The sequence below is a fragment of the Mirounga leonina genome, unplaced genomic scaffold (assembly GCF_011800145.1).
Source record: "Mirounga leonina isolate KUSES-001 unplaced genomic scaffold, KU_Mleo_1.0 Mir_114, whole genome shotgun sequence".
NCBI classification, from domain to species: Eukaryota; Metazoa; Chordata; class Mammalia; order Carnivora; family Phocidae; genus Mirounga; species Mirounga leonina.
Genome location: NW_023270265.1, coordinates 44,393,378 through 44,409,086, shown reverse-complemented (window position 1 = coordinate 44,409,086; position 15,709 = coordinate 44,393,378). Strand labels below are relative to the sequence as shown.

Below are 15,709 nucleotides of genomic sequence, written 5' to 3'. Positions count from 1 at the left end.
GCCGAGCAGGGAGCCCGATGTGGGACTCGATCCCAGGACCCTGGGATCATGACCCCAGCCGAAGGCAGACTAATGACTGAGCCACCCAGGCACCCCAGAATGTTTATAATGTTATTACAAATTCTTGGTAAAAATAGTTTTTATTTACTACATAAATAGTTCTTCATATGAATGGACTGTAATTAGCTTATTTTATTTTACAATTTTGTTTAATTTGGTTCTTTCTCCCAATTTGGAAGTGCACAAAGGTTGTCATGGTATCCGTGTCCTGGACATAGTCAATAAGTTAGTTAAGTTAGATGCTACTGAATTGTTGTTTATTGAGATTATCAACAGAAATTGAGGCAATTGGTATAGTTTGTTCCTCTCCGATGACCAGCTAATCTTCATCAACTCAGGGATTCTGATAAAATGGAGGCATTTAGAGGTTTACCTGGTATAAAGTATTGTGTAGCAACTTGAGAGAATTGTGGGAATAGGAACATCATAGGAATTCTTCCTAATTTTAAGGCTGTAAAAATTAAGTCATTTTTATTACTTAGTAAAATTAACTTTTATATGCTTTCTTTATGAGCAGAGAAAGTGTTGCTTAAAATTCAGTAAAAGAAAATATTATAACTTTTACATGCACTTTCTTTTATTAGCATCACTTAAATGTTACTGTCTTTGAATTGAAATATAAGTGGTGATTGGAAATAATATAGAATAAGCCTGCATAGACTAATAATTTTGGTACAGGCCTGTTACAGAATTAACATTATTTAATGTATAATACCTAAGATAATTGAATATTTTGAAGGCTAGGATCAATAAATTTGTCTCCTATAATGTAAGCTGGGTTGTAAAATGTTGACATCCTGCAGGATATCAAATCAGAGTACTCAGTTTCTGTTACTGTCGGAATCAGCCCCCAAAAAGTAACCTAGAAAGACAAAATATTTCTTGGTGGTGGTGATTACAATGCCTATTGGTAGCTAAACCCATCAGGTAATTTTCCCAGTTAGTTCAAGGCTACAGTTGTCTTCGTAGGAGGGGGGCTTTTGCCAGGGGAACAAGTACTCATTAAAAGCAGACCTTGTGTTAAGTACAATTCTCTTACCGCCCAGAAGAGCTGCCTGAGTGTTGTGTCAGTGAATGGAAGTGCATGGTTATGGAGAGGTTTTTCTTTTCCTGGACATTTAGAGGATTCTGATTAGAGGAAAGTGGAATGTTCTTTGGTGGGAACTACATGTCCAATCACCATATATTTTCTCAGAATTGGTCCTTAAAGTATTTTAATTTCACATACTTTTGGACATAACTAGAAACAGGGCTGGAGTCTTCCAGGTAGATTGTCATTATATCTACCATATAATACAGCAATGAGCCGGGAAGTGTGTTAAGTTGGTGACCATCTTTAGTGTACTGATTGTCTGCCAACAAATTAGAAATTGGTTACATTTGATTTTTAAATCGTTGCATGACATATCACCATGAGCATTGCTATTTGTATTTTCCAACTTAAATTCATTTATTTTCTTCATTTCTTAATTATAGACCCTATTATTTCAAATTTTCAAATTAGTTTTGGGTTTTCTTTTTTAAGAAATTAGGTAGATTTTGATATCATAGTGGTTTAGCACATCCTTGTGTTTTTATTTTTAAAATGAATCCCGATGGGGCGCCTGGGTGGCTCAGTCAGTTAAGTGTCCAATTAAGCATCTAACTCTTGATTTCAGCTCAGGTAATGATCTTGGGGTCCTGAGAGCCAGCCCTGCCTCAGCTCCACGCTCAGCGGGGAGTTTGCTGGAGATTCTGTCTTGCCCTCTGTCCCTCCCCCCACCCGTGCTTGTGCTTTCTCTCTCTCTCTCAAATAAATAAATCTTTTTTAAAAAGTTAAATAAATCCAAACTTCAGTGCGGTGTTTTGTGAAACTATTAACAAAAGGCAAAAAAATTGCAGGAATAAGTTCTTTTAAAACAATGCAGACTTTTAATCTGGTGCTTAAAATGATTTCCTTTGGGGGCCTCCATGAACTGTTTAAAAAAAATGCAGGACACTAATTGTCTAATTGCAGATTTTTGTGTGAACAGGCGTGGTCTGGGAGAGGTACTTTTGGATGTCTTGGGAGGACAGTGCAGGCTCTGCTTTCTTAAAGGCCCTGAAGACCTTTCCTATTACTATCTTTGAACCCATGGTTAAGTCTCCCCAGCAAATAAATGCTGCCTCTGGTCCCTGGCGAATAACTCCCCCTTTGCTCCTTTGAGTCTTAACAGTGTTTTTTTAAGCCTAGTGTATGTGGAGGCAGGTGGGTCAGGAGACAGGTGTACTTTATCAGAGTACATATACACCCATTTGGGGAGCAGTTTAACTAGAAGCCTAAATTGGCCTATCAATATTGATGCCATTTCTGCAGGGTGCCTTTGGTGTCCTCCTGCAGGGCCCCCTCATCCATAAACCTTGCCCTTCTTCCCCAGCCTGTAAGATGCTTTTTCTTTTGTATAGCTAGTGGTGAGCTCTATTATATTTTTTCCTGTTATCAGCTAAATCTTTGCAATGGAGGAACTTCTGAGAAATAACTTTCCTTATTTTTTCACATATCTAGGACTGTGCAAGGTGCAAGCATGAGAAAGGTGAACTATTCAATATTATTAATCACGTCACTAATTTATGGCGAAATTAAGATAGCTGCTATTAATTTGAATAGCTGCTGTTACAGGAGCTTTTGGTGTAATCTCGCAGATGCAAACTCTTAGGGTGTGCCATTCAGACCCCTTAAAACTAAAAGCAAAAACTGACCCAGATTTGCTCACGGTCTGCAAGATGCTTTTCTTTGTACCTTATCATTTGTTTTTCACGATGACCTTTGAGGGTGAGCAGTAGTAGGATTCCTGTTTTAAAAATGCAGAAATGGAGGGATGTCTGGCTAGCTTGGTCTCAGAGTCGTGAGTTGAAGCTCCTCGTTGGGCATGGAGCCTACTTTAAAAAAAAAAATGCAGAAACAGATAGTTTTAAAAGTAGTTATTGCCTTGCTAAGGTAAAATAGCCGGAAAGTGTATAGTGGCGTTAGGGTTCAACTCCAGATACTTTAATTCCAAATCCTGGACTCAAGTCACTCTGCCGTCCTTCCTTTCTTTTTATGGCTTACAGTTTAGAGCCTCCTTCGCTACCTATATTTTAAAAAATTCATTTATGTGAATGCTCTCAAAAATGTCCTGCAATTCCTGGTGGTCCCTGAAGCCTTTGCAAGGGATCCTTGAGGTCAAAATTATATTTTATTAGCCTTTTTCTCTCTCATTCTCTTATGAGTATATGGGGATGTTTTCCAGAGGCTGCATGATGACAGCAAGTGCAGAAGCAAGTATAAGATCCAGCTATCCTCTGCCAAACCAGACATTAAAGAGATTCCAGCAATGTAAATCAGTGCCATTCTTCTCGCTAAATTTTTGTTTTGTTTGGGAAATATAGTAGTTATTTTTTTTTTTTTAAAGATTTTATTTATTTGAGAGAGAGAATGAGAGACAGCACAAGAGGGAAGAGAGTCAGAGGGAGAAGCAGACCCCCTGCTGAGCAGGGAGCCCGATGCAGGACTCGATCCTGGGACTCCAGGATCATGACCTGAGCCGAAGGCAGTCGCTTAACCAACTGAGCCACCCAGGCGCCCTATAGTAGTTATTTTTTAACAGTGTTATTCATTGTTATTTTTAAGCAAATAACAAATACATATTTTAAAAAATACTAGTTTTAATATCTAGTACAGTAAATATCTCCTGAACTCCTTATCTTCAATGAGCAAAATCTCCTGGCCTTCCTCAGTAAGTTTTGCAAGTATGTAGAGAGATTTGGGGACCGAGAAGTTTGAGAGCTGCCAATTTACATGATACCTGCACCTCTGTTACTTTCTCTTTCCCAAATAGTGTGTATTTTCCTGAATAATCTATAATTGTATCACCTTCTGTGTTTTTAAGTAACAGTGGGAGTGTTAAAAATTAATAGGCTTTATTTTATTTTATTTCATTTAATTTCGTTCTGTTTTATTAACAGTTAATAGGCTTTAACGAAGTAAGAGGATGAAGAAATGCGACAGTCCCAAGTATTGAAATAGGATTCTCAAGGCAGTCAGTGAGAAGAGACTAGTCACTGACTAGATGCTGAGGGACTGAGCCCCTTGGAGAATTAAGTGAAGGGACTATTACAAGATGTGGATCTTTCTGACCTAGTGGGGGTGAGAGTGACAAATCTATGTTAGCTGAAAATACATACATTTGCAAAAAAGGTAATCTCTAGTTGCTACTCATAAAAACCAACAGGTATCCAAATACTAGCATATTGAAGCATATGGCATGATGCACTGCAGTGAGTTTGGATTTCAAGGATGTTGTTGAATGACTGGGGAGACATAACCAGGAGTTCTGCTGATTTCTGATTTCACAGATTTACTTGCTGTTCTTTCTCTTTTTACTGCCTTTACTCTGTCCCTTAAATTTCTGTATTCTTCCCATGTTTTAGTGTTAAGTAATTTGAGCTAAGGGATCCTGTTTGAGAGAAAGCCTGTTGCGGCAGATTTATGTCAGGTGGAAGGATGATACTGATTCAGCAGAGTGTGTGTATGTTCACAAACATGAAGCATGGCAGTGAGATCAGTTCAGTTTATGGTATTGGAAACAGGGTAGGCACTGAATTTCTTCCAGATTTCCCAGCCAGAGTGAGTGATCTGGGGGCTCTGGCTGCTCCATCTCTTCACGGAGGGCCAGGACAATCAGTAATTCAGGTTCACTTCCAACCCGTTTGCCGTAGCTGCCGCGTACCTGTGGAAAAACTTGAAAATATTAATTGACTTACCAAACTGAGAACCATAAATCATTATTAATCAGTAATGCTGAAGCAACCAGATGTACTTTTTGGAAAATAGCTTCTTCTCTGCCTTCACTTAGATTGTTTTCCATTTTTAAAATCTGTTTTCAAAAATTAGATCAGTGAAGCTCCCACAAGAGAGGAAAGGAAATCACTCATATCTTAATTGTCAGAAGACATGTTGGAAAGAAAAGGAATACAGCAAAACAAGTTTTAAGAAAACTTGTTGAAAACCATGCATTGAAATACTTTGTTTTTCATGTTGCCTTAACCTACTGACTTGGATATCTTAGGGATATTCAAAAAGTGAAGATATTTAAATGTGTTTGATTGGCTGATTTTCTTAGGATAGCATAAAAATAGCATTGACCTAGGGGATAGGAGGCTTGTTTGTATGTCAGTTTACAACTCCATGATTTAATGATCATTGTATTGTTAACTGACTCCTGGATTTCTTGTTTCCTCTTCTGTGATGTAGTGGGGGTCAGAGTAGATAGTTGTCTGACTTATTCTTTCCTCAGTATTTATAAGGCAGCCCATACCTATATACATAGATAGGATTTTGCAGATGGAGAAGACCCTTGACTTCCACATTCACTGAGAGATGGGAATACTGGTGGTAGGACGCATTGGTTGTGACTGGACTCACAGGAGGACAAACAAGTGAAGTAAATGGAAGCAGGTTATTAAATGGGAGGTCCGGGGAATGAATGAAATTATTAAAATTGGAAACTGAGAAGGTAGTTGCAGTTTGGAAAAAAGATTTCAAGCTTGTACAACAAGCAGGGCTGATTTATATTTAGGGTTAACATAAACTTTTGGTCATTTACTTATTGAGATAATGCCTATTAAGTCAATACTTATGTGTTTGATAAATATATTTTTTAGTGAATGAATGTACGCATTAGATTTAATGAGTCCTAGAATGATGCTAAACTGAAATTATGGAAGAATTTAGATTCATTTCAAAGTCCTCCAATTAGCGTTTGACTTGGAGGCTTCCTGGCATTTGACAGGCTCCCCGCCTTACGTAGCACAAACTACAGCTTGTCTCTGGCTCCGTGTCCCTGCTGGGTTGTTCTCCTACCTGATTATTTTTAAAGACAGGGCACTTCATTCCTATAAGCCTCAGGGATTGCTTACATCTAAAAGATGGTTTTCATAAAATTCAGTGATATATAGGAATTTGTGTATTTCTTATTACGTATTTGGAACAGTCTAGCTTTTGAGACAGGCGATTCAACTTCAAGTCCATTAGCAGTTTAGAGTATTGGTGTCAGTTCAGGTGGTATCGTTTTTTTTTTTTTTAATTTTATTATATTATGTTAATCACCACACAGTACATCATTACTTTTTGATGTCGTGTTCCATGATTCATTGTTTGCATATAACACCCAGTGCTCCATGCAGAACATGCCCTCTTTAATACCCATCACCAGGCTAACCCATCCTCCCACCCCCCTCCCCTCTGGAACCCTCAGTTTGTTTCTCAGAGTCCATAGTCTCTCATGGATCGTCCCCCTCTCCGATTTCCCCCCCTTCATTTTTCCCTTCTTACTGTCAGGTGGTATAGTTTTAACAGATGAATATCCTTTCCTCTTTTTTTTTTTTTGCTTCTGTTTGTTGCCTGTTCTACTCCTCAAACTGTATCTGTTTCTAGGGAGATAAACATGGCTTTTTAAAGAGCAAAGGCATATGTGATAGTGAATGCTAGAACTGGGGTTTGACAATTTATTATTATTATTATTATTGGTGGATGCTCTTAAAAGTTTAAAGATATAATTATTGCCCAAACAACATTTTAACTGTAACAGTGGAAGTTTTAGAAATCACTGATACTGCTAGCACCCATTTGCTGTTGTTGACCTTGATCAACTGTGCAGTTACTCTCTTAACCCCTTTCCCATACCTGTACTCTTTGGAAGGGAATTCCTGTGTGTAGCCCACACTTCAGGAGGGAGTTATGCTCTCTTACCTTTAGGGCAGAATATTTACATAAACTTTTTGGACTTCTTCTGTATGGGAAATTTGTCTTTCTTCCTCATTTATTTTTTTCAATCATATACATTAGTATGGACTCATGGATATTTATTTTGTACTATGGGTTGTAATCTGATACTACTTTATTCTGTTGCTCAAATTGTTCCGGCTTTGGCCATTGGGAGCTCTTTTAGTCGTCCCCTGTGCTCCTTTGACAGAACTCCATCAATGGGTATTTCTTTTTGTTTTTCAAGTGCTTTCTTACACTTCGACACAAGATGAACTAGACTGGGGAGCCTGGGTGGCTCAGTTGATTGAGCATCCAACTCTTGGTTTCGGCCTGGATCACGATCTTGGGGTCCTGGGATTGGGCCCTGCATCAGGCTCTGCACTTAGTGTGGAGTCCGTTTGGGATTCTCTCTCTCCCTCTGCCCCTCCTCCCACTTGCTTGCTCACTCTGTCTCTGAAATAGAAATCTTAAAAAAGATGAACCGGGCTTATCTTGTATATTTCCTGTCCTAATCCTGAAATTAGCCATTTTCCCAAATAGGCTTGTTCCTTATACTACAGAATGGAGAAACCAAGATCTGGGTGCTGGGTGTGCTTGTTGCTACTAGGGTGTCATTTCTTTAGGCCTTCTCATCTGACAGAGTAAAGAAATAATATGTGCGTACTAACTCTTATTGTATGGACATGTATTTGATGTATACAGACCTATAAATATTTCTGTATGTAACCATCTTGTCTATATTAAGCTAAACTGTTTAGCTTAATATAGTGGAGACTCATGTCTCCAATTCTAATCTGTTACCTTGTGGATTCTATCTTGCCTATCTGTAAATTCCCACTCCAACAGTGAGAGGCCTCCATCCATTTACAGTAGATATGTGTATTAATGTCAGAATTGTTAACCTGTAGTCTCATGTAAAACAACTGTATCAGGTAGAATACAAGGCTTATGGCAGATTTACTTTTGCCTTCATTCTTATAGGCCCCAAAGGTTACTGAGGTCAGCACCTTTCCCCTCCCAACTGCTTTCAGGCAGGTTACTTCTTACATTTGTGATAATTAGATTCTCTTGTCATATTTCTGTTCCTTCCTGGGATCCCTTAATCTCCTAAATGATTTTCTTTTAGTTTGCATCCATTAACTCTCACTCTTTGTGTCGTAAAGTTCTGAGTTTTGATAAGTGCATAATGTCACATATCCACCAGTACAGAATTGGAGAGAATAGTTTCACCCTGAAAGTCCGCTGTGCTACATCTCCTCATCCCACCTCCAAATCCCCCACGCTCATGGCCGCCACTGATCTTTTTACTGTCTTTATAGTTCTGCCTTTTACAGGATGTATTTGGAATGTATGTAGGTAGCATTTTCAGACTGGCTTCTTTCACTTAGCAATATGCATTTAAGGTTTCTTCATTTTGTGTGTTTGTGACTTGATAATTTATTTCTTTTGATTGATGAATAGTATTCCATGTATCATGATTTGTTTATCTCCTATTGAAGGATATCTTAGTTGCTTCCAGTTTGGCGTAATTATGAATAAAATTGTTATGAACATTTGCATGCAGGCCTTTGGGTTTTTGTGTGATCTGAGTTTTCAAACAAACTGGATAAATACCTATGAATGCGATTACTGTTTTATATGGTAACACTATGTTTAGCTTAGTCAGAAACTCTCAAACCGTCCTCCACTAAGTGTCCATACCATTTTACATTCCATTATCAATGAATGAGAGTTCCTTTTGTTCCTCATCCTGGCCAGCATGTAATATTTAGGTTTTTGGATTTCAGCCATTCTAATAGTTGGGTAGTACTATCTCATTGTTTTTTCTTTTCTATTCCCTAACAAATGATGTTGAGCATCTCTTCATATGCTTATTTGCCACCTGTACCTCTTCTTTGGTGAGGTGTTTGCTCACGTACTTTGCCCAGTTTTTAATTGGGCTGTTTGTTTTTTTACTGTTGAATTTTAAGAGTCTTTCTATTCTTGAATACCAGTCCTTTATCCAATACATGTGTTGCGATTTTCTCCAGTCAGTGGCTTCACTTTTTATTCTTCTGTGTGTTTCCCAAAGCAGTTTTTAATTTTAATGAAGTCCAACTTGTCAGTTATTTATTTCATGGATTATGCTTCTGGCATTGTGTCTAAAAACTCATCGCAAAGCCCAAGGTCACCTAGATTTTCTCCTATGTTATCATCGAGAGGTTTTATAGTTTTGCATTTTACATTTAGGCCTATGGTGCATTTTGAGCTAATTTTTTTGAAAGATGTAAGGTCTGTGTCTAGATTTAGATTTTTTTGCATTTGGGTGTTCAGTTGTTACAGCATCATTTGTTGTAAAGACTGTCCTTTCTCTACTGAACTGTCTTTGCTCCTTTCAGCCAGCCATATTTATGTGGGTCTATTTCTGGGCTGTCTGTTCTATTACACTGTTCTACTTGTCTGTTCTTTCACCAGTATCACCCTATTTTGATTATTGTAGCTTCATTGCTTTATTGTAAGTTTTTTTTTTTTAAGATTTATTTATTTGAGAGAGAGAGAGCGCACTTACAAGTGGGAGGGGCAGGGAGAGAGAATCTCAAGCAGACTCTGCACTGAGCGCAGAACCCAACACAGACGGGGCTCTCATGGCCCCGAGATCATGACCTGAGCAGAAACCAAGAGTCAGACGGTTAACCACCTGTGCCACTCGGGTGCCCCAGCTTTATCCTAAGTCTTGATATCAGGTAGTGTCAGGCCTTCAACTTGGTTCTTCAGTATTATGTTGCCTATTCTAGGTCTTTTGCCTTTTTATATAAATGTTAGATAGGGTGCCTGGGTGGCTCAGTCGTTAAGCGTCTGCCTTCGGCTTAGGTCATGATCCCAGGGTCCTGGGATCGAGTCCCACATCAGGCTCCCTGCTCGGCGGGAAGCCTGCTTCTCTCTCTCCCACTCCCCCTGCTTGTGTTCCTGCTCTCGCTGTCTCTTTCTCTGTCAAATAAATAAATAAATAAATATTTAAACGTTAGATAAATTTGTTGATATCCGCAAAGTAGTTGGCTGAGATTTGGATTGGGATTGCATTAAATCTGTGAACCAGCTAAGAAGAATGGACATCTTGCCAATATTGAGTCTTCCGATGAAGACTCATGAACATGTAATACCTCTTCTTTGATTCCTTCTGTCAGAATTTTCTGCATATATATTCTGTACATATTTTGTTAGATTTATACTTAGCCATGTAATTTTTTTGGTTTTACAAATGGTATTGGGTTGTTAATTTCAAATTCCAGTTATAGCTGGTATATAGTAAAGCAAATGACTTTAGAATGTTAACGCAGTGTCCTGTGACCTTGCTATAATTGCTTATTATTTCCATTTTTTGTTGATTCTTTGGATTTTCTACATAATAAATCATGTCATTTGCGAATAAGGACAGTTTTTGTTTTTCCTTCCCAATCTTTATACCTTTTATTTCCTTTTCTTATTTTATTACACTAGCTAGGATTTCCATTATGATGTTGAATAGGAGTGATGAGAGAGGGTATCATAGCCTTGTTCCTGATTTTATTGGGGAAAGCATCCATTTTCTTACCATTAAGTATGATGTCAGCTGTAGATTTGTTGTATATGTTCTTTATTAAGTTGATGAAGTTCCTTTCCCTTCCTCGTTTGTTGAGTTTTTAGTCATGAAAGGATGTTGGATTTTGTCAGAGGTGTTTTCTGTGTCAGTTGATATATCATAGGATTTTTCCTTTAGCCTGTTTTCATGATGGATTACATTAATTGCTTTTTTTAAAAAATTATTTTTCTAATGTTGAACCAGCCTTCTGTACCTGGAATAAATCTCACTTTGTCACATACAGATCTAATTCTTTTTATACATTGTTGGATTTGATTTACTGATACTTTGGTGAGCATTTTTGCATCTGTGTTAGGAGATATACTGATCTGTAGATTTCCTATCTTGTAATTTTTTTTTTCCTGGTTTTAATATTGGTAGACCAACTTATTTCATTTTTCTTCATTCTCATACTTGTATTCATACATATTACCTGTGATTTTAGCTGTATGAAAATGATATACATGTGCTGTTGTATTTGTTCACTTAAATTGTTAATCTCTAACATCCCTAGAGCAAAGCATTTTTTATGATGTGTCATAATTTTTGTTTTATGATTTTCATTTAGCAACAGTTTATATTTAAAATCATATTGAATTTTAGGGGCATCTGGGTGGCTCATTTGGGTTGAGCATCCTACTCATGGTTTTGGCTCAGGTCACGATGTCTCAGGGTTGTGAGATTGAGCCCCCTGTCAGGCTCCATGGTCAGCAGGGAGTCTGCTTGAGATTCTCTCCCTCTCCCTCAGCTCTCCTCCCCTGCTCCCCCCGTGTGCTCTTTCTTTCTCTCTAAAAATAAATAAATAAATCTTTAAAAATATAAAGTCATACTGAATTTTAAAATGAAAAATGTCACTCAACTATTTACAGATAAATGGTGTAATATTCTGAAATCTCTTCATTTCTTTTGTGGATTATAGTTACATAAAGATAATGGTAAGGAAGTAACTTTATTTTCTTTTGGCCAGAAAGAGGAAGTGTTATAGCCCTTTTGTAATTACACAAGAACTCTTACCTAGAAAAAATAATGGGATCATATGCCTTTTCAGTGCAGGGTCGTCACAGATCAGGCCTGGCTGGCAGTATGGGGGCAGTTCTCTTCTCATGCACCGCCTCTCCTTTTCTGTTCTCCATCTTCTCTCATACACCGTTTCTTTCCCAAATTTTATGTGGAACAGAAAATATAGTTTAATATTTACTTATCCTGTGAAATTTATATTTCCTACTGTTAAATTTTTAAACAGGTTAAAAAAATCTTAAGTTTATTTCTTTTTCTCATTCTTTTGTTCGGTCAGTGTTTATACAAGTAAAAAGTTTTACAGGCTGTGACTGCAGAGGATGATGGCAACATGGGAAATTTTAGGAGTTATAACGGAAAATAAAAGTATAATGGGATAATTATTAAGATTTTTAATATAAAGATAAAGAAAACAAACTGTTCATATGTATGTCTGCTTTCTCACAGGCTGAGAATCCCCCTCATGGACCAGATTGTGGTTATGGCTCCTTTCACCAGCAGTATTGGCTTGATGGAAGAATCATTGCTGTGGGGGTGATTGACATCCTTCCATCTTGTGTCTCGTCTGTATATTTGTACTACGATCCTGATTATTCATTCCTGTCTTTGGGTGTCTACTCTGCATTACGGTAAGATTACTTTTGACAGCTCTCATGAGTTATATGGAACTTCAGATAATTCCTCATTTGATTAGAGTTCATCATATGACAGCAGAAATCCTACTTGATAGTTCATAATTTTGTTGCTATAGTAGTCTGTTATATATTGGTATTTAGAATACCACTTTTAGAACTGAGGACAATGTCTGATGGTAATTCCGTAGCTTTTTAAGTTATCCATCTCGTCTAGTATATGACAAGTCATTGTGTTTGTGGGGTGCTTTTTTTGTTTATGTCTTTATTTAAGCTGCTCTATCAGGAACAACTTAATGTTCCTTAAATATTATAGTATTTACATATTTTTGTCATTGTTGTGTATGTTTTTTCATAATTAAAGGTTAAATGAATCTAATGTAAATAAAGTAATGTGAGAAAGTATATGGAACAGGACTGGGAAGTCCCTAACTGTCTACTTAACTCTGTGGCTCTCATCAAAAGATTATTTCCCTTTTATGTCCATGGCTGCAAATACACGCAATACTTTGCATTGTCCTGATGGGAGAAAGATTAGGGCCTTACTCCATGAAAATACTTGTTCTATTTTTATGCCTTCTAGTCTGCGTATATATGGGGTCGAGAAGGGAAGGAGAATTGAAAACTATTCTTCTGTTGCTTGTCTGGGACCTTGGGACTCTCTCTTTCTCATGGTGTCCTTGTTTTCTCTTTTCCCAATCTCTGTGTCCAGTGGTCACATTCTCACATCTTGGGAAGATACACTTTGAGATTATTTATTTTACTTGCTGTGTATGTGTTTTTTTCTGAATTACAAAAGTGGAAGAGTTAGCATTTTTCTTTAATCTCCATTTGATTTTTGTAAAAAAATCTGGTCCATAATTGATTCTGTGTGTTTCAGTAGTCTGTAATGTAAAGAAAAATTCTCCATCTTGGTATTTTCAACCTAATATCTACTAATGCCAAGTTATAGCAGATTCACAATGATACAGTGTTTACAACTGATCTCTGTAATGATCTTTTATTTTTTCTTATGTATTTAGTTACATTTGTGTATAAACTAAGAATATTCATGACACATAATGACGCCAGTGATATTGGAACTGATAATTTAAAGCATTTACATTTTGTAACTTTAGAAGTGTATATTTATTTCAGAAAACTACTTTTTCTTTGGACCAAAATCAGCCAACACTTTGAAATTATTGTTGTTTTCCTTCTTGTTTTGTTTTTGTATCTATCACTTTACAGTATGTAGCTATAGATTTGTTTAGACTTCTCAGATAAATATCAAGAATATTTATTCCCACATAGTGAATTCCAACCTATATATGACATTTCATATCTCAATAAACTAAGGAATATTGAAATCCTGCTGCATTTGAGGTAGTAAATAATCAATTCCCAGCAAAATTATTATTATTATTTTTTAAAGATTTTATTTATTTATTTGACAGAGAGAGACACAGCGAGAGAGGGAACACAAGCAAGGGGAGTGGGAGAGGGAGAAGCAGCCTCCCCGCTGAGCAGGGAGCCTGACGTGGGACTCGATCCCAGGACCCTGGGACCATGACCTGAGCCGAAGGCAGACGCTTAATGAATGAGCCACTCAGGCACCCCCCCAGCAAAATTATAAGAGTTCTATTTATTGCTTTGGTATATCTCTTGAAATTCTAGAGCTGGAGAGCTTTGAGGAAGAAGCAGAGGAGCCTGGGAGCATGAAAGTTATTGCCAGTTGAAAGCAGGGAGATTGCCTCTGCATTACAGTTTTGTCATTTCCTTTTAGTGTACTTGAGAATATGATTTGCTGAGTTTTCTAGAAGAGGAAAGGCAGCCAGGAAATTTGATTATTTCCAAGCAAAATTGGGGAGAATAGGCTATAAATTGCTGGTTCTATTATTGATTATAGTATATTTCAATGAAATCTGCTTAATTTCTTTAATTTCTTAAGAAATTGTAAATGAATATAGTTTTTATATTTTAATCTATAATCAATATAGATTTTTATATAACCTAGTCTGTAGGTTTAAAAAAATGTTTGAATTGGGGATCATGAGCATGACATTTATTTATGTTTTGTTAGCAAGATGAATTTTAGAAATGAATTAATTTGTCTAACAGATGTTTATTTGAGAAGAATCTATGTGTCTCGGACACAATTCATAGAAATGAATAAGGGTTTCCAGCTTTGTCAAAGCAGACAGTAAATTAGAATACCAACATAATTTTATTTTATTTTATTTATTTTTTTTTTTAAAGATTTTATTTATTTATTTGAGACAGAGAGAATGAGAGACAGAGAGCATGAGAGGGAAGAGGGTCAGAGGGAGAAGCAGACTCCCTGCCGAGCAGGGAGCCCGATGCGGGACTCGATCCCGGGACTCCAGGATCATGACCTGAGCCGAAGGCAGTCGCTTAACCAACTGAGCCACCCAGGCGCCCACCAACATAATTTTAAATACTCCATTATGCTGTGACAAAAATAAAATCACAGTGGTAGGTATGAGGTCCTTTTTGTACAGGGCAGTCAGGAAAGACCTCTCTGGACAGGTGACATTTGAGGAGCCAAGAAAAAATAAAGGACCCAACTGTTTAAATAAAAGTCTAAGGGTAAAAATATGGGTGGTACAACGACTGAGGTGGTCAGAATGGAGAAGATAAGTCCTGCGGGCTAGGATATGGGGTAGGATGTAGACAGGAGTTAGGCAGGGAGGGCAGAGATGCAGGAGGCACTAGTGAGGAGGGGCCAATGGAGCTGCGCTTGATAGGTCATGGGAGGGAGGTTCGATTTTGTCTAAGTGTGATATCAACCCAATTTGAAGGCGAAGGGTTTGGGGAGGTTACCTGATCTGATTAATATTGTAAAAAACGACTTAGGCCACTCTGTGGGATTTACAAAGGGGCAAGAGTGGAACCTGGAAAGCCAGTCAGGAAGCTGTTGCAGTCATCCAGGGGAGCCATTATGCTGGCTTGGACCAGAATAGCTGAGGTGGAGGTAGTGAGAAGTGGTCAGATTCAGGGTATATTTTGGAGATGGGGCCAGCTGGACCTGTTGATGGATTGGACATGGGAGTGAGAGGAGAAGAACAGTTAAGGATGGCTCCAGGTTTGGGCCTGAATAACTGGGGGAGCGAGGGGCAATGCAGGACCAAGGGAAGGAGTGCCGTCGTCAGAGGTGGGTGGTCCCGCGTTGGTGTATCAGTGCTTTCTTCCTCACTTTGAACCTCGAAAGTGGATTAGTTCTAGGAATAGTGGGATTTATTCTATTATAGGCTAATAATGTTCAGTCTGCTTGGATTTAGAAGATGAATTTGTAGGATCACAACCCTTCCGTGACTTAAATTTGAACTTGGAAAACGCACAGACTATTCACTTAAAAAATTTCTCCTTGAATTCAAGCACTCATTGGAAAGAAAGAAGGAAAGAAAAAAAGAAAGCAGGCCTTCAAGAAACAAACGTAAAAACGAAACAAACAACTTTTCTCCTACTTTAGAAATGTACTGAAGTTTCCTTAAAACTCTCAAATACAAGCAATCATTCATTTGGGCAAGTAGGATGAAGTTCTGTGCCCAGATTTATCCGGATGCAAATTAAAACCACTTCAAGCCTGGGCATTGCTGACAGTGTCTTTGTTCAGTTAAACCTCGCCTATGCCAACAA

At 37.8% G+C, this 15,709-nt stretch overlaps 1 protein-coding gene across 10 annotated transcripts in view; it reads left to right on the top strand.

The window, feature by feature from the left end:
• ATE1 (arginyltransferase 1) overlaps positions 1-15,709 on the top strand; it is a 169,402-nt gene that overhangs the window by 65,636 nt on the left and 88,057 nt on the right. For all 10 annotated transcript variants that reach the window (XM_035030439.1, XM_035030412.1, XM_035030405.1 and 7 more), the window contains one exon: positions 11,886-12,067. In XM_035030439.1, the coding sequence (XP_034886330.1) occupies positions 11,886-12,067 (182 nt within the window). The remainder of the gene's footprint in view (positions 1-11,885; positions 12,068-15,709) is intronic.